At 38.3% G+C, this 22,359-nt stretch overlaps 3 protein-coding genes across 4 annotated transcripts; 1 reads left to right on the forward strand and 2 right to left on the reverse strand.

Annotated features, from left to right (window-relative positions):
* Nucleotides 1-2,031: 2,031 nt before the first annotated feature.
* Nucleotides 2,032-10,062, reverse strand: LOC138214698 (phosphatidylinositol 4-phosphate 5-kinase type-1 alpha-like). The gene is made up of 15 exons (XM_069176473.1): nt 9,338-10,062; nt 7,691-7,732; nt 7,465-7,499; nt 7,210-7,296; nt 6,080-6,210; nt 5,814-5,931; nt 5,381-5,533; nt 4,677-4,976; nt 4,301-4,509; nt 4,094-4,177; nt 3,667-3,715; nt 3,501-3,585; nt 3,238-3,405; nt 2,852-3,068; nt 2,032-2,128 (listed from the first exon to the last, which is right to left on the reverse strand). The coding sequence occupies exons 1-15, from the start codon at nt 9,384-9,386 to the stop codon at nt 2,032-2,034; spliced, it is 1,824 nt and encodes a 607-aa protein (XP_069032574.1). The 5' UTR covers nt 9,387-10,062.
* A 1,327-nt stretch (nt 10,063-11,389) lies between these two features.
* ecm1a (extracellular matrix protein 1a) lies at nt 11,390-13,185 on the reverse strand. Its single transcript, XM_069176162.1, has 4 exons — nt 13,033-13,185; nt 12,681-12,934; nt 11,731-11,936; nt 11,390-11,613 (listed from the first exon to the last, which is right to left on the reverse strand). Exons 1-4 carry the CDS (start codon nt 13,103-13,105, stop codon nt 11,586-11,588), a joined length of 561 nt encoding a protein of 186 aa, XP_069032263.1. The 5' UTR covers nt 13,106-13,185; the 3' UTR covers nt 11,390-11,585.
* A 1,521-nt stretch (nt 13,186-14,706) lies between these two features.
* LOC138214496 (uncharacterized) lies at nt 14,707-20,589 on the forward strand. Of its 2 annotated transcripts, none has more exons than XM_069176165.1 (6): nt 14,707-14,800; nt 16,641-16,954; nt 18,018-18,072; nt 18,188-18,299; nt 18,650-18,733; nt 19,426-20,589. In XM_069176165.1, exons 2-5 carry the CDS (start codon nt 16,658-16,660, stop codon nt 18,699-18,701), a joined length of 516 nt encoding a protein of 171 aa, XP_069032266.1. In that variant the 5' UTR covers nt 14,707-14,800; nt 16,641-16,657; the 3' UTR covers nt 18,702-18,733; nt 19,426-20,589. The 2 variants fall into 2 exon arrangements, with proteins under 2 accessions (XP_069032266.1, XP_069032265.1); XM_069176164.1 differs by lacking the exon at nt 14,707-14,800 and adding an exon at nt 16,320-16,518.
* The last annotated feature ends 1,770 nt before the right edge of the window (nt 20,590-22,359 follow it).

A 22,359-nucleotide genomic window follows, 5' to 3' on the forward strand; every position in this document is an offset into this window, starting at 1 on the left:
TCTTTTTGTATGCTTAAAATGTAAAATGTAAATATACACCATTCATAAAACAAAGTCTAACATAGATCAACAGTCAGGGAGCAACCATGTCTGAACTGCTGAAATAACTGCAGGTCTGAAACTGGCTGACTTTATTGAGGCCTGGTTTCAGGTGTTATGGCTCATAACAAGACATTGTGTGTCCTTGTTATAGACACTCGGTTGCAGTTCTCCTATTTAGCCTGGTCTCACTGATATAAATGCGGTGGACAAAATAGAAACACCCATCAGTATAACAGACTAATAATAAAATGGCACAAACTGCCCCCAAAAATCATCATAAAGCTGAGTCAACACCTCGCTAAAACAGTTTCAATAAAAACTCAAAATCATAACCTTCACAAAGGGAGGATTTAGTGCAGAACTGTTTGCCTGTATACCCTCAGCTAGGTATATCTAATAATCCAGAGTGTATATGACAGCTTCATATTTTTACATGTTCTAATAATAGCTCATGTTCTCCAGAAAAAAAAAAAAAAAAAAAAGAGAGCAGTAAAGAGTTAATTTTTTTAATTGGTATTTACACTGTTAAAAAAACCTCTGGAGTTTCTCTATTTGTTGCCAGCGTGGGTCGATAGTTTAACATTTACCACAACTTGACTTCAATAATACTATTTCCATTATGGTGAATTGTAATGGAAAACAAAGTGATTGTACCAGTTTGTAATAATGTGACACTGTGCTCTTTGGTGCCCAATTAGTGAGGAGGTGATTCCTATGTTCATGTTTTTCTTGAATATTTTTGATTTGCAAGCTTTAACACAAACTACTCTATGCAGGTTTGATCAGTTAGTAATAATAGTAGTTAGTAATGCAACAACTAAGTTTTCACTCAAGCTTGCGACACCGAAAAGATCAGATTCAATCCAAACATGGCTGGCTAACTCATGAGTGTTGCTTCATGAGACAGGCCCCAGGTCACTGTTTGTTGTGGTCCTTTGACAACAACTGTTCGACTATCAGTATCAGTCACATTTGATCATAAGCTAGACTAAACCAAAGACTGACATCAGATCATAAAATATACAAATATAAAAGAAGAGCCTCTTAAAATAACCCTTTGACCTGAACATTAGCGGTGACGTTTAGGATTCACAGTCTGTGCAGGTCCTTTAAAACACTTGGTTAAATAAAAACCACAAGCTGAGGGTCACGTTCTCCAGCATAATTTGCATTCAGAGTAAGCTTAAAAAAAAAAACAGCAGCTTACCATGTGTGAAAACAGTATTTTCTTTAAAAATAAACCCTTTAATTTAAAACTCTTTTCCCCAATTCAAATAATATGGTTTTGTGTTTAAGCGTCTTGGTCAAAGACATGTCAGGAACAGTCTCTGGGTGCTGGGACAGACAGAGTGAAGTTTGTATGAGGATGTGCTTCAGCAATTTGGTGAACATGAAACGGGAAATCATTTTTAAAAGGGACAGTGAATTTGAAATAACCAGGCCAGAATTATTAATTTCTTTTTCTCAAATAAGGAAGAGTCCTCATGTTTCACGTCACATCAAATGCTGGTTGAACTGAGCACATCAGTGCCAAGAACAAACTTTAGTTTTGAGTGCAAGCGTTCCTATGAGATCAATAATAGTGTTCAATAACCACAACATTAATGTACCTGCAATTACTAGTGTCAGAACACAAATGCCCACATACATACATACTCATACCGTGTCAAGATTCAGAAATCCCAGTGCAACAAACAAGAACAACAAAAAACATTTAATATCCCACTTATCTTGATGATAACTTCTTCTTTTTTTTTTCTTTTTTTTTATTCCGGTACCTCAAACCCCACCAAGCGGGGAGTCGTAACCTTTCAGCCACGCTCAGAACATCCTCCAAGTTTTTTCCAGGCTACGCGAGTCCAGTTATTATTTTTTTTTTACACCTACACCTGTAAACCAAAAGCAAAAGACCTGGTTAAAAAAAAAAAAAAAAAAACACAAAGCAGAAGAGAAAAAAATGTGACAGAAGAACTTGAGACATTTAAGAAATCAACTTGCAGAGCATTTGCTGGCGTTGGGAACGATGTCGCTGAGTGAGATCACATCGTCAGCACCGATACTTTCTTCAAGACTCACAAACTGAGCTCTGAAAACAACAGAAGAGCAGAACACAATATAAAACACTGGGGTTGTATGCATTGAAATATATCATCTGAATATAGACACGTGTTTCCTTAAAAGAACGGACGTTCTCATGACATGTTTTCGTACATTTGCATACAGGCAGCAAAGACTTTGACTTTCCTGTGGTTCGGTCTTTAGCTCACACTCATTCATAACCTGTGTATCAACACCTCTACCAGTGGAGCTCCATTTTGGTTACAGATGGTTTGGCATGGGTCAAGTCAATTGAACTGCGTACACAATCAAAAGGGAAGCTCTGCCTGAGGCTCAATTTTTGTTTGTTTGCATGGGTTGGAAAGATGTGTGAACTTTATGGTCATTTTGGAATATGTAGTTAACAGTGCTGTTGAAATAATTTTGCTTTATCTTGACAGATGTTTCTAATATTTTGTCCAGTCCATTTGTATATATATTTTTTTTTTTACCAAACATCCAAACCACCGCAGTCATTTCTGCTGTTGGTATGTGCATGAATTTTTAACTGATCTCTAAAGTAGAAAATCAATAAACCAGTTGGACCTGGTCGCGCTGTTTCACACATGTGACTAGACCCGATTCAGTGCCGTCTGCCAACACTGACATGCTGTCGGAAAACACGCCTGAATCGGAATTTTGGAATCCGGACATACTGTGGAGGATCACTCATGTTGAAATAATAATCTTCATGTGTCTTTTCACCTCTCACCTGTTAGGGGTGCTGTGCTCCTCATCTTGGCTTGATTGGTTGTTTAACTTGGAGGTATCCTCAGAGTGAGGCAGAGGCCGATTTGCAGAAGTGAATCCAGGGTCTCCCAAGGAGGAGGAGGAGGAGGAGGAGGCTGCTGCTGCTCCAGGAGCTCTGCCAACAGCGTCGCTGGGCGGTAAGGTCTTTGGGAGGAGGTCAGGACGACCTGACTGCATGCCTGGGTTGGAGGGGAGGGAAAAAAAAAACAACTTGTAAAACTCTCAATATACTTGCAGGGGAAGCACTTCACATGCTGGTACATGTAGGAAGACTGAATGTTTGTGGTTATTAGTAAACATAACTCATTTCCCACACTACAGTGGAAGACTGAATTCCTCTTTCCTTACCACTATCTCCTTCACTGTCTTCTCTGGTGTCAGAGCTCAGTTGAGTTTGGAGTGAAGGTATCTGGCTGTTGCTACTGGTTTGGGTCATCAGAAGAGCCCCAGAGCCAGCAGCTCTTTTCATCGGACCATGAGCCACAGCACGGCGCTTCTTAGACGGGGAGGTCTTTACTAGACAAAACAGAAGGAAAAAAAAAGTGTTCAGACTCCAGACTGTGAAATGGACATTATGTATTCATACTTGGACAGATTTAATAACCACTTACATGAAATCTTTTTGAAGACTGTGGTGCACATGAACTTCTGAAATCGTTCTGCATAGAAACCCGGTCTGTGCACTGACACAGTGTCCTGAAGAAAAAGAGAGATTACAAGTTAGCATTGATCTTTTTAAAAACACTACAAGCCAACAAGGTAGGAGAGGAACCTTACCCCATCATGAACCAGAGCTTTCCAGGAGTGTTCAAGCCTCTTTACTAATCTGAAAAACAATACACACAGCCCAGTTTGATCATAGAGGTTACATAATCCGTCATGTGCAGTTTCACATGACACAGAGCAGAAACATTAAACAAATCATTGTCTGCTTTTTATTTTTTTTAGAACAAATAAAGCTTAGCTTTGACTCAGTCTCATTCATGTCATGGGAACCCTGTTTTTCTGTCAGTTGTCTACATGGGCTGCGTGAAAGTTATATATTTGTAAAAACACGACCCAACGTTTTACGCTTCACGTACGACTACAGTGAACTTAGTTCTGTGCTTGAACGCATCCCGTGTAGACACAGATATAGACCTGGAACTACTCCTGCTCTGCAAGCTGTGTCGACATGCATATATACAAACATGTGCACGGTTACCTATAAGACTGCAGTATGTCGATGATACCAATGTAGACCAGCAGCCTCTCGCCTTTTGAGTTCCGTGCAGGGATTCCTCCCGTTCTGTAAAATAAAAACACATTTCGTGATTCATCTTTCTTCTCAGTAAACCCATCATTGTGAGGACAGACAAGGAAGCTGCCCCACACATGACCACTCTGTGGCCGCAGACACACTGTCACTCACTTGTCCTCCGTGTCCAGTGATCCCACGCTTCCTGTGTCAGCCTGGATGGCCTCTATAGCCGTGCTGTACAAGGACTTTTGGCCTTGCGGTCTCCTTTGGTCCGCGGCTGCAGCCACCGCCTCCTCGCTGGCTTGCTCTCGACAGGCCTGATCGACGTTATGAATTCCCACCAGGAGGCTGTAGTCCATAATCTTGAAACTCTGCAGGAGCTGAATGGAAGACAAGAAAAGTACTGCAAGACCAAAGACTGAATTATAAGCTAATTTAATTTTTGTGAAAGTTTGTTGTGTGTTTGTCATAATTTTATCTCAAATGAATTCAACGATATCCCACTTGTAGCATCCTGTTTAGAAAGGCATTTGTCCATAGTTCTCACCAAACAGTCTCTCTGGAGGGTCTTGCAAACAGCACTGTGCTTGTCCCCCTCCAGTAACAGCCCCTCAGACATGTCCTGCATGAAGTCCAGGTCCTTGTACGCGGGTACGGCCTTTTCCCTCTCTTTAGCCGAGGCCCGTCGCTTATAGGTGGAGCCCTTTAGGTCGTACTTGAGGTGCATCCGTACAGCACTCGGTAGCAGATTGTTCATGACTGCAATGCGGATGTTCTTGCCGCCTGCCTGGACGCAGTACAGCCCGTAAAACTTTGGTAATAAGGTCCGCTTGTTCTGGTTCAGGTTCTCAAGAAGAAACAGAGAGGATGGAAGAGTAAGGCAAAACTAAAATAATGAAAAATATCCATTTTACAGACAATAAAGTGACAAATTCAAAATGCTTGTTTTGTCCAACCAACAGCATACAAGTCCAGAGCTCTGGAAATGAAAGTCAAATGTTTAAAATTGTTTAAGAAGTTTTAAGTTTTTGATGGGAAAAAAATTACAAACTAGTTACCAATTAATTAAACTAATTACAGATTCATTTTCAAGCAATAAACTAATCCATTAATTGAAAAATCATTTCAGCTTCCAAAGTTTCACTGTGACAGCAGCAGTGGTTTCCAAGGCTTGTCACTTGATGGTTACAGGGATTCAGATTTACGCAGTGTCATGAGCACATGATTTCTGCAGATACCATCAGGTCTTACCATGAAGTAACCTGGAAGCAGTTTTTGTAGAAATTCTGCTTCTTTGTGCTGCACCGTCTTAATGATGTACTCATCATCACGAGAAACATAGAAGAGAGATCCACTGGCCCCAGAGTTCGACAGCTCGATCAGCGGCTCGTTACACAAAGAGTACTGAAAAAAAGACCAGAACAAAGTGGTTAGATATTTGATAAAACGAAAAACAACAACAACAGGCTTACAGGTTCAGAAAACAGGAAAATCCGCAGTCGTCATCAGCTACGCCTCTCCTGTGTCAACATTACACTATTCACACTTCCCCAGTTTCCGTCTTTCTGGTTGCTCAATCCCTCCTTTCTTCTCGTAGTTCACAGCACTTTGTTTTTTTTTCCTGTATGGGCTAGCTGTTTTGCACATTTTCCGAGTCGAACACATGCCGAGTAAACAAGTGTACCATGTAGTCATCTGGCCGGATGCCAAACATCTCCCTGAAGTAGCGAAAGGCGATTGGGGCGTATGTTTTGAACCTGAAGTCTCCATAGTGGTGCGCTGGTGTCAGGTTGCTGCCCTCGCTGCCAGAAAAACACAGAGGAGGCACAAGATTACCTTCCTGTAAAAGAGTACAGTTGTTCTACAGGCAAATTGTCCCGACACAGAAATTAAAGCCTCCATTTATTCATCGTTCAAACACATCCTTAATTGATCGTTTTAAAGACTCACCTGGGAAAGAAGATGCTTTCCACCACCTCAAAATCCTGCAGGAGCACGTCTCTCTCAGGTTTTCGACTTAAGCTGCCGACCGTGTGCGTGATGCCCAACTGGATAGAACCTTTCAGAGCTGATGATGTCGTCTGGAAGAAAGAGAAAACCGGCTTATATCGGATGAAAAACAAAGTTTGAAATGATTAATGAAAGATGCCACAGAGGCTGGTAACATTTGCCAGTTGCCACTTGGTGATCCAGATTTTTTAAATCTTCACATGTAATCTGAATTAGACTGCACATAAACAAGAATTATGGATTTTTATACAAAGCATTAAATCAACAGACATAAACTGCCACTGCTAGATGAGCTCCACGTTTTAACTCCAACCAGTTCAACTCCAAAATAATTGTCATTTAATTTATTTTTTTATCACAAACAACAGTTGTTCATCAGTCAAGTAGTTATAGAAATAAAAGTTGCCTTTGCTCAGCCACGTAGGGTAACATCACAGCCGACATAAAATAAAGCTAACGTTAGCTTAACAGATTCGGACCCCCGAGTCGCTGATTTTAGCTAAAAAAGTGGAATTGTAAAATGTCTATGATTAAAATCTAAAAAAAACAAAACAGTAGAGAGTAAAGTGATAACACTGGACCTAACAGATCAGAAGAACCTTTTAATGCTGAGGAGGAATCGGAGCGGCGCCTTTTTAATTAAGAGAGCCGAATGTACTCTGAATTTAAAACGATAGCCTCGTGTTATTGTTTTTTTTTGTATTTGTGAGACTATTTCATGGTTAAATCTGTGAATCTTATCTGAAAGTAAAAAACTATCTGTAGCTGCAGTGTGAAGTGGCACTTTGTTTTGGCTCGTAGTGGTACATTGAAAAGTTTGGCGAATCCCTGGCTTAAATTTGGGGGTTTTGAGCATTTATTTATTATTGTTCTTTAATTGAACAATTGTTTTGACAGTTAATGGAGGTATATAGATACTCCTGTGAGATTAGAAGTCCAGTACAGCGAGTTGACTGCTGGTCAGATAAAACAAGATATAGGGTGATGAATATTTACTTTGAGGTCTTGAAAATCATGATGGACAGTTTTCAGTGAAAATGTACTTCAGACTGCAATGGCTGATCTCCCACCTTTTTGTATGTTGTCTCCCCAGTTTGATCAATTCCGCGATGGCCGATCGTTTTCTTCATGGCCGGAGTCATGGTGGTGCTCGGACCCTGTCAGAACAAATTGGGTTACAAAAGGAAAACGAGTCACATGGAACACTCATCTTTCACAAGAATAAATAGACGTCATGTCAGCAAACATATTGGGGAAGTCCAAATCGTTTAAGAAGCAGTTTCCTCACTGATTACACATTTCCTCCCAACAAATGTACTTCTCACCTCTGTCGAAGCATTTTTTTGAATCCCAGTCGAATCTGGGGTGAGAAATGTACAAGTTACACAAGAAATACACACCGAGGAAAGGAAATGAGTTGATCAAGCAAATGCAGTTATTACAGTGGGTGCAGGAAAATCGAGCAACACAGCTTCCGGCATTCCCTACTACTGGACACGGAGAGCGCAGCTGAGCTCTGACACAGGCATGCAGACGCACCACGTTCATTACCTCTGAGAGAAGCCAGTGTCCTCCAGAACTGACTCTGCAGGTCTTTGAGTGCAATGGGAGGAATTCAGAGTAGTATGCTATTAAAGGGAGTTCACAACGGGCCAATGAATGTCCTGATAATAGCAAGTTGCATTACCAGGAGTCTAAAGTCAGCATTAAGTAGTTCACGTTTGAATTTCAAGGAAATACACTCTAGAAAGTGAAAGGGCATAATGGTGTCTGCTATTCAGATTGATTTCATTTTGTGAACTTGCAACCTAAAGGTCAACAGAAAATAGAGATGTCATCAGGGTCAGCCCATCATGGAGACTACACATTTTAAACAGCATGCGTTTCAAACTGCAGATGTGGAGTTAGAAAGTCGTGGGTGTGTACAGAGCTAGAAGTTTCTGATGAAAAAGATGTTGGTTGGATTATGGGAAATTGGAAAGGAAGTATTTGCCGAGTTTGATGTTTAGAATATCTTGTCCTCGGCGTCTTCAGTTTTGACCTTTCTCTTTTAAATCGCTGTATTAGGGGCCTCCACCCTAAAAAATAATTAATATCCAACCACATGTTTTAAAAGTAAATACATTTTTTTCAAAATAAACATTCCCAAACAAAGTAACGCAAGATAGTTTTAGGCTCGCCCTACAATTTATAGTATTTTGCTGAAATAAATAGTTGACTCAGCAAAAGGATGATATTCTGGAAATATTGTAATTCTTTGATCAAAACCACTCAAATATGAATCTTATTTTAATCCGACCATTATGAATCATCCAAATTTACTGAAGAGCATACTGAGTAAATCAGCCAGTATCTCTTTCAAACCTTTACTGTTTGCTGTGCTCAGGCTTATTTTGTATGTTCTCAGTTTATTAGGCACATCCTTTTTATATCAGTAGAGGTTGACTTAATATTTGAAACGTCTCACAGTACAACAGGTAGAAACCAATCTAAGTAGGGTGTGCATGCACACGTGTGATTTCTGTTTAGAAATGATCATTTTGAAATGATAAGAATAAGTTAATAAATGAGTTCATGTTAAAAGAGACAGATAGCTGTAGGTATGTCCTTTGGAAATCTAAAGTCAAATTGATTCATTCAGCATTTCCTTCCTGGTTGAGATTTTTTGGTTTTAAGGATTGCAGGGGTTGTATCGTTATGTTACTGCAATCTGAGAGACCATCCGTTGAATAAATAATAATCAAGATTATAGCATGTGGAATCATTTACTCTTTTGGGAGATGTCGTCGACAAGAATTGAGCCTGAATCTTAAACCAGCCCTCCCGAGGTGAAAGTGGGAAAATCTCCACTACGTGACACAATTCAACAGACCCAGAAAGTATAGTCTCAAAAATGACAAAATACTGAGTCAACACTTCTCTTACAGTTTCAACAAAAACTGAGAGTAACGCCCCAAACAATTTTATATCCACCAAAAGTTCCATCACGCATAATAAATAAACTATCAATCTCTGTCTAATGAGCCGCTGAGACATGTCAATCCACAGGATCAATAACCTGAGCTGTGTATCTGTATCACTCAAGTGATTAGAAATAAAAAAAACAACAACAACTGATCAAGCACGTCTGATCTGTCACTTTAAATGAGAGGTGGGGAATAATAATAACAATAATAATAATAATAACGCAGTACTTACTGGCAGTGTGGCCCTGCAGCCCGGGAGGCTCCTCTGCAGCTGTGGCCATTCAGACCAGAAACTTATCTCACACTTTATTGATGAAAACTCAAGGTCCTGATTCACCTCAGGGGGAGTATCAGATCTCTCGATGCGAGCAGGGTCAAGGAAGCGTGGATCTGGGTAGGAAAGCAGCACGCACACGCACGCACACGCACACACGCACACACAAGAGTGACTTCACACCACAAATATCGACCGCAGCCACGTTGGCCGACGGCAGAATGGACGTTTCAACGGCAACCTCCCCGCTAATGGCACCTCAAGCTGCCGCTAACTGTCTGTTAAATAATGTCATTCAGTAAAAAAAAAAAAACCGGTGATGAATGGGAAGGCCGGCGCGTGTTGTAACAGGATAACACAACAGCTGGGTTGCGAAATTGAAGCCGACTGACTGCGTGAAAGCTAGCTGCTAACTCTGCTTTAACTTTTTTTTTTTTTTTTTTTTTTTTTTTTTTTTTTTTTAACTTTAACCAAACGAGTCACGCTAATAAATACCGAAAATCACCACGGGGAAAAAAAACAAAACAACAAAAACAAAACGTCAACTTACTCGTATATACTGCGGAGGAGTTCTGGAAGTTTTCGCAGAAAGACAAGCAAACTTTTCTCCTGTAAAGGTGCTTGTTTGCCCGAAAACACATAAACAAGGAAACAGTGCAGGAAGCGGCTAGTTTGTGCTCGGCTCTTTTAGCCGGAGCAAGAATCACACTTCCGGGTTTTTTTCCTTTCAAAATAAAACAAAATGTCACTATAAAATCAGCTCCACCCAAAAACGGACCTACTGAGACCTTTAATGTTTACCAACTACTTTAAATTTGCCAAAGTTAATGGATAAAATTAATAGAAAAGGCAAAAAAAAAAATATATATATATATATATATATATATATACTGCTGTACCGCGGTCCTCGCTTTTGAAATGCTTATTACTTTGCGTTTTGTGCTTGCTCGTTTAATTAGGCTACGTGACTGTTCCTCTTTTTGTTGTTGTCTTTTTGTTTTTGAACTCCGTTGTTTCCTTTATTGCTTAATGACCGTTTTATTTTGTGCCATAACATCTCTACCATTGTTGTTTTAAGTCTATTCCTTACGTTGTCCTTGTTCAGGATTTGGGAACATCTACTTGCCTGATTTTCATAAAACTTGGTGTAGGGCTGTAGCCTGGGCCAAGGAAGAGCCCCAAATTTTGGCATGCATCCAATGACGCTGCTGATACACAAACCATTTCTAACCAAAAATAGGCCTGTCAAATACAATGACTCATATAAACACTTTATCAATCCACATTTACAGGTACCAACAATCCCCTGGATACACACGGGGGCATCTTTTCATAAGGGAGAACTGTGACTGGTACCACAGCTGAGATGTGAGGTTTTAGTGAGGCATTAGGATATTTTGACGTCATTCAAATAGTTTTGGAAATACAGACTTGTATAAGTAGCCTGGTGCGAACACATTTTCACTACGCAATTTTCAAAGTGAAGAAAACTGAAGCTGTGAGCAGTTTCAGGCACTTTCAGATTTGCATATCATAGAGGAGTGGACTATTGGCTTTAGTGGAGGTGTACCGAATGACCTTCAATTAATCAAAACATTTCCCTCTCTGAAATATTTATATGGACTGCATTTCTACTGATTTTAATTTTTAGAATTCCGCTTTTATTGTGAATGGAAAAGACTCAAACAGGAAGTGTGTTGACTGCTGATTAAATTATTAATGTGGCCTGGGTTATTTTTTTAGTTCTCACATTCTTGGGCAGCAAGCTCAAACCTATATTATTCATTACCAATATTTGAATGTCATATTCAACCCAACCGTGACCCCTGGTGAACAATTGTTTCATTACATAGCCTGTGATTTTGTGTATTTGCTACAACAAAGTGTGGACGTTTAAACACTGATAACTTATTTCATTTTCCTTTTTGAGGCTGTTACATGAGGTCCACTGTAACTTCCATCAATAACAAAAAAACAATAAGGCAATGACCCTTTAGGCTGTGTCTTTATTTCACGTAGAATAAGAATAAAAAGGTCAAAAATTTTGAAATTCAAGACAGAGTTATATCGGTGAGAATTTGATAAAAAAAATAAAATAAAATAAAATAAAAAAATTAAATGTATTTTCAGTTTTTGTGACAAATCTTGGTGAAAATACAGAGTTGAAAAAATAAAAGCTGAGTTTTATTGACTTTAATAAACCAAACTAGCATTCCGTGTCGTCTTCTAAGAGCCTGAAACAAAGACCAAATATAGATAAAGTATTAGATAAGCATTATACTGCACATATTTTCACTTCACAATGAACTCTTTTCATACTTTATTTATGTATGACGTTGTGTTCTTTTCACCTCAAGCAAGCATTTGGGTTGAAGGTGAATCCTGGCTGCCCGGGGACTACAGGGGCAGTGTAGCCTGGTGAGGCGTCGTAGTTTGGGTTTGGCAGCTCGCTGTTGAAGCACGTCCACCGAGCATCCGGTGTGCCCTCACAGCACTCATATGGGAGAGTCATGGTGGAATATTCATCCACACAGAACTGGGACAGGGCTTGTTTCCACTGTAAGAAAAGCACAAATCATCCTCACAAACTCTCACCGGCCGTCGTTCACTCAATTAATCCTGCTTGTTTGCTTACGTGAGCACAAAACAACTCTTTTTGTGTAAAATACAGGAATTCCTTTTAGATTTGTCTCTCCCACTGATGCTAATTCTTTGAGATATGACACAGTAAGGGAAAATATATTTTTCTTTTTGTCACCACTTATCTATCACTATGAGTATTGAAAAAGGTACAAATTTATATTGTCATTTAAATATATTATTTCCTGTACATTGTTAAATACAATGAAATTCTCTTCAAAATCCTTGTAGTTGTATATTAGCTGACTGACACTGACAGTTGACCACTGACAGTAAAATGATCTTTGCGAATCCTCTTGAAGATTAGTAATCACAGATGATACTTTTTGGTCTGTTTTTGAAGAAGAAAATCACAAAATAGTATGTACATAAGGAAAGTTATACATTTGATGTATTTTGTTACCCTGCATAAAAACAGAAAATAACAAAACTCATTTTGAATTATAAATTGTGTTTGTACTTTTGTATAAAAAAAAAAATGGAGTACAGAGCACACTATATGCAATACAGCAGCATACTATTATTGTGAAAACATTTTGTATTATCCCCTCACAATTATACTTTATTAATAAACTGATATTGCACTTTAATTAAGTAGCCTATGATAAATAATAACAGTATCATGCATAATGTGTTGTCCTGTTTATTCTCGGAGACTCACAGCTTGCTCGGCGCAGCAGAGGATCTGGTTGCTCCGTGCCACTTGTCCAAAGCAGCACATGCTGTACCACGACTCCAGGAGGTTGATGGCGTTTCCACGGCGACGGAAATGACTGTTACCAGAGTGCGGGAAGAAGCTGTCTGGGTATCTGGGACGACCCTGACCCTGAAGACAAATGGCATCCAGGTTGTGAGCGGTGGGTAGAGCAGGCGGAAAAGGGACATCTGGCTCATTGCGGAAGTACTTGTGGGTCTCTGTGGAAATCAGACATAAAGCAACACAGAGGTTAACAGCGTTTGCAGTTTGAACAGTGAAGTGAGTGTAAATGCACAAGTGATCTAGAAGAAATTACCTCCCAGATTTGCACCATGAAGAGTCATCAGTACAATTATCCAAAAGCCTGTGCAGCCTCCAACTGAAGTCATGGCTGTATGGTGGTATGGTGGGAACTGATCTCTGAAAAGGCAGATTTCTCTCTAAAATGCACTGTGACAGTTTATATGAATGAGAGATGGTGAGGGGCGGACGTGTGGGCGTGAAATGCTTGGAAATGAGGGGTGGGTGTGGGAGTGGGGGGATATGATGGTTTGTGTGGGGGGTAACATAGCTGTCAAGATAAACACAGGATGGGTTTGAACTTGAGTGATATCTGCTGATCCATTCAAGGTTGGTGGAAAAAGTCTGCAGTCATAGTGGAAACAATTCCACCAAGTTCAGGATGATATATACTGGTATAATAACATACATCTTTAGAGTAGATATTTTGACTTTTCACAGCAGAAAAAGCACTATGTCACCACTAACTAACAATAATGATGGCTTCATTGTATTTGCATGTTTGAATCTGCAGAGCCTTTTTTTTTTTTTTAAACTTTCTTTCAGGATGTGATGAACTTGAATAAACGTGGATCAAGCTGATATCTTTTTCAAAACCTTTCTGGTTTCTTACCCAAAACTCCACAGAGTTTACGACAAACTCCCTCATCCCTGTTATTAAAAACTAGATGAACGTGCGTTCTGTTGGCATAGTTTACACTCTGCAAAAATGCTAAACATTTTGTCATGTTGTTTTGTACAAACTGTTTTTGTAGCATGTGACTTAAATGAAGGATGGACCTTCTGATAGTGACTAAATCACTTTAACAGTCTTTTACTCCATAAAATTCAAACAATTGTCAAAGAGTTATTTTTAATCTACTGAATAAGTGTTGTTCTACTGTAAAACAAACTTTTTTTCTATTATTTGTTTGGTTATTTGTTGTTTTGGGTTTGATATTTTTTTTAGGAATTAAGTCACTCTATTAAAGTTATCAAACTTTTACATTAATCTACCCAGTTAAGGAATAAGGCACTTTTAGAGTAATGTTTCTCATTTAGAGTATCTTATTATGTTTTTCTAGTAATCTATCACCCAATTAAAATAATTTATCACCCCTTAAGAGTAGCTATTACACAGCAAAAAAAAAGTATTTATTAGAGTTTAAGAGTAATCTATTACTAATTTAAATTGATCTATTTCCCTATCAGTGTAGTATATTACCCAGTTAAAGTCCTTTATTATAGTTTTATAGTAATCTCCTTATTTAGTCATATAAACATCTTTTGTAAAGCCTTTCCTGACTGGAAAAGAAATGTTAATGAAATCTAGTTAATGTTATATAATACTTAACCACAAGTGATTTCAGTGGGAAAAAAAGGTGAAAGGGGTCAAGGAGAAACCCAAAACGGTTTTAAAGATTAAAATGAAAACAGGATATCACAGGATGTAAGACTACAAACAAATAAAAAATGACTCTTAGTCCCATCGTGGCTTTTGCTTTCTGCTTTTTTGGGGGGACTAAAGCTGATTTGTCTTCAGTCTTTGTGCCCTGCCATTTGATTTCTCTGTTCCACTAAAACATTTATCAGCTATAATTTGTTGACACTGTAAGCATTCTGTCCCCGCCCACAGAGAAAATGAGTGGCTGCCAATAGTTCAAATGCACAATTCTTCAGAGCTGTTCCTTATTTTCAAAAGGATTGTATGGAGCTCTTTACTGTTGTCCGGAGAGCACTGGACACACAGTGATGTTGTGGAGTTGAGCCTCTGGGTTTTTGTTTTTATTCTTTGTGTGTTCCAGGTAAAGATTTTATCTAATTGTTTTATTCCATTTATAGGAACACAATGCAGCAGATAGAAGTGTATTTGTTTTCACATGTACTAATTGTAATATTCACACACAACTCACGCATTTCTCATACATGACTGTCTTGTGAAAACTGTTTATCTGCAAAATGGCATCTGTAAATGTAGACAAACCTGTTTTTAGGTTTTAATGGTAAATTACACAACTTACATGGTACATGTAGAATGAACAAAATGAAAAGTAAAAAAAAGATCAGCCAAAGTCTGTTTTATAATGCTTATAACAAAAAAAAAGAGAAGAGAAATGATATTAAACTTCATACACTGTATTATAATGATATTAGATCTTTGCAAACATTGACACAAGGGATTCTCTTCTGATTGTGGGCAGTCAGCTATATTTTTCATTCCTCTCCAGTGAAAACCGAAAGACCAGTCAGACCAGAGTTGACAATGTAACATTGTGAAGTATGTGGGCATGGCTGCAAGCAATATATGCTAGAGACAACTTGCACAGCAGGATAGAGAAGTATAAACTTATTTGTAATCACGTTTCTGGCCTTGTCATGAATGTCAGCCCAACATTCATTCTTTTTTTTTTAATCTCTGCTTTTGGTCACTAACTCTCTGCTGGTTGGTGCTGAGCAGCTTCCTTTTTTTGCTGAAAACAGCAGCTGCTGACAAAGTTTCGTTCCACCTGTTTTTATGCTTATTTTCAGCTTGCTCATAAAAAAATGCTTGAAAGTTTAAAGAATATTAGTTTTAATGCTTCAGTGAGGTAGAAAAGCTAATGACTCAATAAAAATAAAATGTGATTGTGAGCAATGAAAATAAACTCATGAAACACAAGTCAAATCACGATTTATTTGCCAAGTCTATTTGCTAAGTCTTGAATGCCCACTAAGGCTTCAGCTCTCCCTACAATTGCAGCACATGAAAACCATCTGTGCAAATGACACCACAAACTTAAACAATGAGCCGAAAGTCCCTAAAACGCTCTGCAGGGACAGCAGAGTTGGCTGTTAACTATTGGTGCAAGCGATATTGATTACAGCTGCTTCAAAGAATACCTTTATTATGAGACACAATGCATTTCTCATGATTAAATTGTTCTTTAAGCTACCAGCGATCATAGAATTGGGACCTTTCAAGTTGCATCACAGTGTTTTGACTATACAATTTTATTAGGAGTTATTTGAATATTTAATACTTCCTGGTTTTTAATCATTTTCTGGCGTGGAGCTACCTGAAAAAAACACTAGAATTTGATACATAGAAATAGAAATATCTGCACGTATCACAACACCTGCTTTGAAAAGGTTCCAGCTCCTGCAGCACTTTTCATAGTTACTTGGCTCGGCCCCTCTCGTACGATCGCTAACAGTCCTGATTGGCTCCAGGTGTGATCAATGAGCTCCATTGAGCACAGATCCCGTCCCTGACACATTCAAATCACTTTGTTTGCATACACTCAGGCGCAGGTACACCTTTATATTTCATCATAGTATGCGAACGAGTGCAAAGTGCAAAGTGAATCGCTCAACCTGTTTGCGGGTTAAACTTTAGCAGTCAAACAGATAGCTAAGTAAAAGAGGAACCAATGAACCATTTACAGTGAAGTGAAAGGCTGCACCTTCTCTGTTGAGCTGTCTGGCTGAGGCAACTTAATGAGCACAAGTGAGCAGGGACTAAAGGGAACTATATACAGATAAGGTAAGAAGACATTTGTAAGTAGGATGTTTTAATTCAAATGACTTGTTATCAGAGTGGTGAGAGTGTGTCTTTAAGAAACCTGTCATCCCTGTTTCTTTATTTCTCTCTGTGTTTCCTCATAGCAACCCAAACGGCATCGATGCGACATCTGTGGATCATTGTCATTTTACCCATCTTGCTGTCCATGGGACTGCTGATAGTTGTTATTGGCCAACATCAAGTGATGGACAGATTCGACAAGAGGACAGACAACTTGAGAGCGGAGTTGGGGCAGCTTTATATTCGATGTGTAGAACAGGAACTCGTTAAAATCTCGCTGGAAAACCTATTGGCTCGGGGGATAAATGCGTTGCGGGATATGAAGATTGCGGTGATCCGACTCGAATCAGAGATAGAGAAGAAGAAATCAGAAAGTGAAACCTGTCAAGAGGAGGAGGTGAAAATGTTTTCTTCTCTTTTGATGTGGTTTCAGCGTCTGTCTTTCTACTCTGGAAGTGGAACATGTCACCAATGATTTCTTCGTATTCATCATGAGAATGAAGCCATTACCGAGGCAGGGTAACATGTTTAAGCAGCACAGAGCATGAATGGTAAAATTCAGGAGGAAGGGTGGAGTTTAAGGAAAATCAACAATTTTCAGATTTGCTATTTTGTATTTCATGTGGCAGTGATGATCCAGTGAAACATGGATCTTTTAGAAAACATTTGAGACATGCACTTTGAGCACATTTACTCTGGTTCTGGACTTAAAATTGTAAGGCTTCTGCAGTCATTTCACCGGTTGCCACTTTATATTTTTTACTGAAATACATTTGAGAGGAAAAAAAACTTCTTTCTTTTTCTTTCTCTATTACCCTCCACTGTTTGACAATTGCAGTATAAGTTATGCTTGACAGGTTTTCAGAATATAACACATTGAAGAAGTGGTTACTGACCTTTTTATCTTGACAGTTTACTCTCTAAATGATGTAAATTTAAATTACTGTCCAAGGGTCAAATTAGCCAACATTTAAAAAAAACAAAACGGTTAAAAAAAAAAAAAAGGGCAATTGTGCAGCGTGACTTCCATTAATCACAAGCCTTCAGGTTAGAAACCCCTGGACTAAACTAATTGTATGTGATGTAGTTAAAACTAGTTCCTTTTGCGGTCACAGCGAATGCCTCATGCGTCAGTGTTATTTATCTGCTAATGTACTGCAAAATATGCAGCAGCCATTTTTCTTCACTTCTGATGCTTTCAGTACATTTTACTGCTAAAACTTAAACTTAAATACAATACTTTTACTTGTGTTGCCATATTTTTACATGTTGTTGTTGTTGTTATTATTATTATTATTAATTGTATTTTTACTACACTGAAATATCTGAGTACTCATTTTAAATACCTTGGCTGAATGACCTCCTGCTGTAGTGGTTGTCACCAGTTTTACAGGTTTAAGGCAGTTGCAGAGGATTAAGAAAAAGACTGTTAGACAGACATTTCTCCCACTTTATTGCAGAAAACACGAAAAGAAGAACTTGGTTACATACAGCAGAGCTTCAGCGAGATGAAAGGTACAACGCACAACTGATATGATAAATGCTCAGCTAAGTTGCCAGTGCCACTATGTGGTGTCATACATGAATGACCGTCAAAGGCTGAAATTTTCTTTCTTTCTTCGTCACTAAGTGAACCTGGAGAGAGACAGTGGTGCCTGGAAACAGGAGATCAGTACTCTGAAAACACAGCTGACAGAGTACAGACCAATATGTGACCATGTGAAGAAGGACACGCAAGCTGTGTAAGTCACAACTCGCACGATCAACAAAAATGTATAAATGCAGCAGTTTTGTTTTCACACCTCTTTTTAATGAGTTGCAGTAAAAGATCTGGTGTCCCACCTGTCAGGTGGATGGATTATCTTGGTGAAGGGCTAACTAACATGGATTTAAAAAAATTGGTGAACAAAATTTTAGAGAAAATAAACCTTTTGTGTGCATAAAAGAAGTCTCAGATGTTTTACTTTAACTAAACATAATTTTTACGTTTTGTTTTTGTTAAGTGTAAGTTTCACAACAAATCAAGCTTTTCTGTTAAAAGGGGACATACAGAGCGTAATAATAATAATAATAATATGATTGTGTTTTTCAGGAAGTTATGTGGCACCAAAACTAACTCTACTGAAGAGAAGTCCAATGTATAAAGAAGACTGCAACTCCATAATACATGTTTTTTGTAAGTACCAGAGGTGTTTTGATATTCAGTGTCATTCTGGTAATTGATATGAAAGTTGAGTTGGTGAGCTTAGTTGTGTGTGACAGTTTCCCTTGCCTCTTTAAAAAAAATAAAAAAAAATGTTAAAACATTTTTTCATCATCAAGTTGTGGTGACTTTAGACAAGCCAAAGACAGCAGAGGTAAATGATGTATGTGATCCACTTCCTACTCTGCAAAATGCACATTTCTCACTTCCTTCTTTCACAGCCCAAACACTGTCATCGTGGCGCTGGTTTATTTTTAGTATTTTATGAAGGCACGACATGATACTAAAACTTGTATTGAAGTAAATCGCTGAAATATCACAAGTAGTATGCTGTATAGATCTCCCCCACCACCTCCTAAATAGGATTAAAAAAAAATAGCCCACAGCTTTTTCGGTTTAATTATATCAACACTTTAAAGAATCTTTTTTTTCCACCAAGTCTGGGTTTGAAATATTCCATTTATCTTAAAGTATTTTGAAAATTTGCAGATGAATGGGTTTGATTGGACAGTAAACTATGGATTATAATAACTGACTGACTACTGAATATTGCAATGAAAAGCTTTGAGAATTATCAGACGGCATGATGCGTATCCAACATCTCTTAAAATGAGTTAAAACCAGTGAAGCTGTTTGAGCTACGATGTCATTTTCTTCTGTTGCAGGACTCCCGTTTCTCACCGCCTGAGTGTCGACTTTTATCACTCCTTAAAAAAACCTGGAGACCCGGTTCTTTTTCTTTTTGTGTTTCTCCTTGGTGTCACATATCCTCAACTGACATTATCAGTGTATGATGTCGCCATGTGTGGAAAAAGGTCAATACACTGGTAATTTTACACTAGATGGGCAGGGAAAGCATATAAACAACCAACAGAAACTGTGTCTATAGAAGTATTAAAATTCTTCTCCAAAATATAGCAGGGCCATGATTGTGATTAGACTGAATACAAACTAGTGCCCCCCCCCCTTAACTGTTGCTATTATCACACTTTTCATTCATAGACAACATGATTTATAATCATTTTAGAAACGATTTCAGAAAACGGGAGGTAACATCAAACGTATCATTTTGAGTCTGTGACTTTCCAGTTTGGAAATGCTACATCCAGCTCTGCTCTGTTGGTGCACCCCGGCTAAGGGGAAACCTTGTTGCACTATGAGAAGGGACCTCCCACTTCCCATTAAACACCACCTTGCTACTTCTGCCCTCTCCGTTTTTATTATTTACAATGAGGACATTGTATATCCAAAAGTCACCTTCATTGTGACATCAAAATGGTATGTAAAAATGCTGGTCATCCTCATTTTCCTCAATGTTTAAGGACATCCTCGCGTGCTCGTGAACCCACTGTTTTTAAAGAGTCTCTTCAAATTTGACTAAAATGTTCACTGGGACTTGAGGATGAACTGTTTATATTTTGGTGGTCAAGGTCATTGTGAATAGATCTGTGCTGTCTGGTTGAATGTGTGTGTGATGCATCCACGTTTTAAAATTGGTAGCTTCTTTGCAGCAACATCCTTATTTGCATTTGGAAGCATTGTCTACTGTTATGGTCACAACTTTGTTTTATCAGAGTCTGTTTTACTGGCCAAATTCCTTCAAGTCTTCACTACATATCTTATGAGCTGGGACAAACATGAATGTAATAAGCCGGTACTTCTGGTTCTTCTTCTCTGAGCTGTGTTTTTTTTTATTTTTTTTTTAAGTGTGTCTAATGAAAAATGTGTTCATGTACTGGATTTTTCCATCTATCACAATTTCTCCCTTATTACCACTGATGTTTACTCGCCATTCAACCAGATGATGCATTAAAGAGCTCTACCCGTAACATGTTTAGTTCATTTTAAAAAGTAACTGTTAACTGATAGACGAGCTTTGATATTTGAAACTTAAGAAAAGAGCAGGTCGACGCAGTGACCCAGTAACTTTAATTGCAGCTTCTCAAGTGTGCCTTTTAGTGTGTGAGTACAGGACACTTACCACTTTAGAGAGTACCTGGTCAACAACGGTGAAATGTGAGTCCAGGGGACAACAATACAATTGGGGGACTGACCTGGTCAGAGACAGCAAAGTAACAGGAGAGGGTCTTTTATCTCTGTTGTAACCTTAATCACTATTAAATTATCATTAAAAAAACATTTTTTTAATAAAAGCTTTAATTTTTACTGCAATGTAGAGTAGCTTTTGTTAATATACTTTTAAAAAGTTATTCATTTCCATCAGGAATATCCTAATTTTCTTTTATAGATTAATTAAAAATATATTATAGTAATTCTCTAACAAGTGGAGAAACAGAATAAACATTTCCATGGTAACTCCACAAGAAACAGAACGTTTGCCCCTTTTTGTATCAAAATGTGAGTGTCAGCATCAGCTCAGTCATCCAAAAAATTTAATGTACTCTAAATGACTAAGTAAAAGGAATGAATTGCATTTAAAAAAAATTAATCAAACTTAAGGCCTGTGGATTTTTGTTGTTCTTATTTGGTCAAAACAAGCAATTTGAAGACATCAAATTGGCTGCAGGTAAATTAGCTGGACATAAAAAATAAAAACAAAACCTTGTATTATTGACTGAAGAGCTGCAGCTTTATGGACAGATATGAGAATGGTTTCAATCTTGGTTAAATCTTGGCAAGAAGACAAATGTATTTCCCAAAATGTAGAGCTTTCTTTTCAGAAACTTATTAATGGATTTTAATTAATGGATTCTCGATAAATTGACCATTAAAAAGACTTGTTTAACGCTATTTGTTTATGGTTAATATTTGAAATTAAAGCCTTTGATATAATATTAAAAGTAGTTCATGTTTTTTTACAGTCATAAAAAATGGTCTATTAAACTTAAACTTTTATCAATTTAACTAAGAATTTTTAAAATAACTTACGTTTTAATGGCCTTTAGCAAAACTTGTGCTATAAAAAATTATTATTATTATTATTACTATTATTATAACTCGTAACTTATTGAAAAATGACAGTGTGACTTTGACTAATGAAGGGATTTGTGGGTTTTGGAAGGACATAAGTGGTGGTAATATCGACTTGATACAGGTGTGGACGCTTGTGGTTTCCCCGCTGAAACCTGCTGACCGGTAATCCGTAATTCATTATGTTTCGTTTTCTGCTGACCCGGAGGCTCCTCGTTTTAAATGCGCAACATGACCTGCAACCGCATCGCTGCTCCGGGACTCGCCTGACGAGGAGAGGGAGGAGGGGGAGGAGGGCGCTCCCACTGCTTGCAGAGGGGGGGAGGTGGGGGGACGCAGTTATGCCAACAAGCCGATTATTGAAGGCTACTGAGCCCTCTCTGTCAATTTGTGTCCGTCCTCTTATGATCAGTAGGGAGGCGGACGTCTGCGGCTGAAGTTTTGCGTTTTGCGTGGAGCTGAATTCATTCAGTACAGGAAATAACTTTTTAATGGACGCTGCAACTTTTTATGGATGCATGTTTGAGAACTCCTGTTTGGAAGATCTATTATTGTATTAGCCTTTATAAGAATTTGAAGCTATCAATTTGTCTGTGACTGGTTATCAATGCTATTATTTACAGAATAGCCAATATGCTGTTACATATTTTTAACCTGTAGCAGCTGCA

The sequence above is a fragment of the Embiotoca jacksoni genome, unplaced genomic scaffold (genome assembly GCF_022577435.1).
Source record: "Embiotoca jacksoni isolate LCO1_2020_lvr unplaced genomic scaffold, fEmbJac1.0.p SCAF_7, whole genome shotgun sequence".
Classification (NCBI taxonomy): Eukaryota; Metazoa; Chordata; class Actinopteri; family Embiotocidae; genus Embiotoca; species Embiotoca jacksoni.

Excerpts from the sequence above, each read along its gene's own strand:
- LOC138214496 (XM_069176165.1), top strand. The coding sequence starts at position 16,658 with ATGCGACATCTGTGGATCATTGTCATTTTACCCATCTTGCTGTCCATG. Across the intron at positions 16,955-18,017 it reads AAACCTGTCAAGAGGAGGAG|AAAACACGAAAAGAAGAACT; the intron begins GTGAAAATGTTT and ends ACTTTATTGCAG. Across the intron at positions 18,300-18,649 it reads AAGAAGGACACGCAAGCTGT|GAAGTTATGTGGCACCAAAA; the intron begins GTAAGTCACAAC and ends TGTGTTTTTCAG.
- ecm1a (XM_069176162.1), bottom strand. The coding sequence starts at position 13,105 with ATGACTTCAGTTGGAGGCTGCACAGGCTTTTGGATAATTGTACTGATG. Across the intron at positions 12,935-13,032 it reads TCATGGTGCAAATCTGGGAG|AGACCCACAAGTACTTCCGC; the intron begins GTAATTTCTTCT and ends TGATTTCCACAG. Across the intron at positions 11,937-12,680 it reads TCTGCTGCGCCGAGCAAGCT|TGGAAACAAGCCCTGTCCCA; the intron begins GTGAGTCTCCGA and ends CTTTTCTTACAG.
- LOC138214698 (XM_069176473.1), bottom strand. The coding sequence starts at position 9,386 with ATGGCCACAGCTGCAGAGGAGCCTCCCGGGCTGCAGGGCCACACTGCC. Across the intron at positions 7,733-9,337 it reads GCTGCAGGGCCACACTGCCA|ACCTGCAGAGTCAGTTCTGG; the intron begins GTAAGTACTGCG and ends TTGCACTCAAAG. Across the intron at positions 5,932-6,079 it reads GAAAGCATCTTCTTTCCCAG|CGAGGGCAGCAACCTGACAC; the intron begins GTGAGTCTTTAA and ends TTTTTCTGGCAG.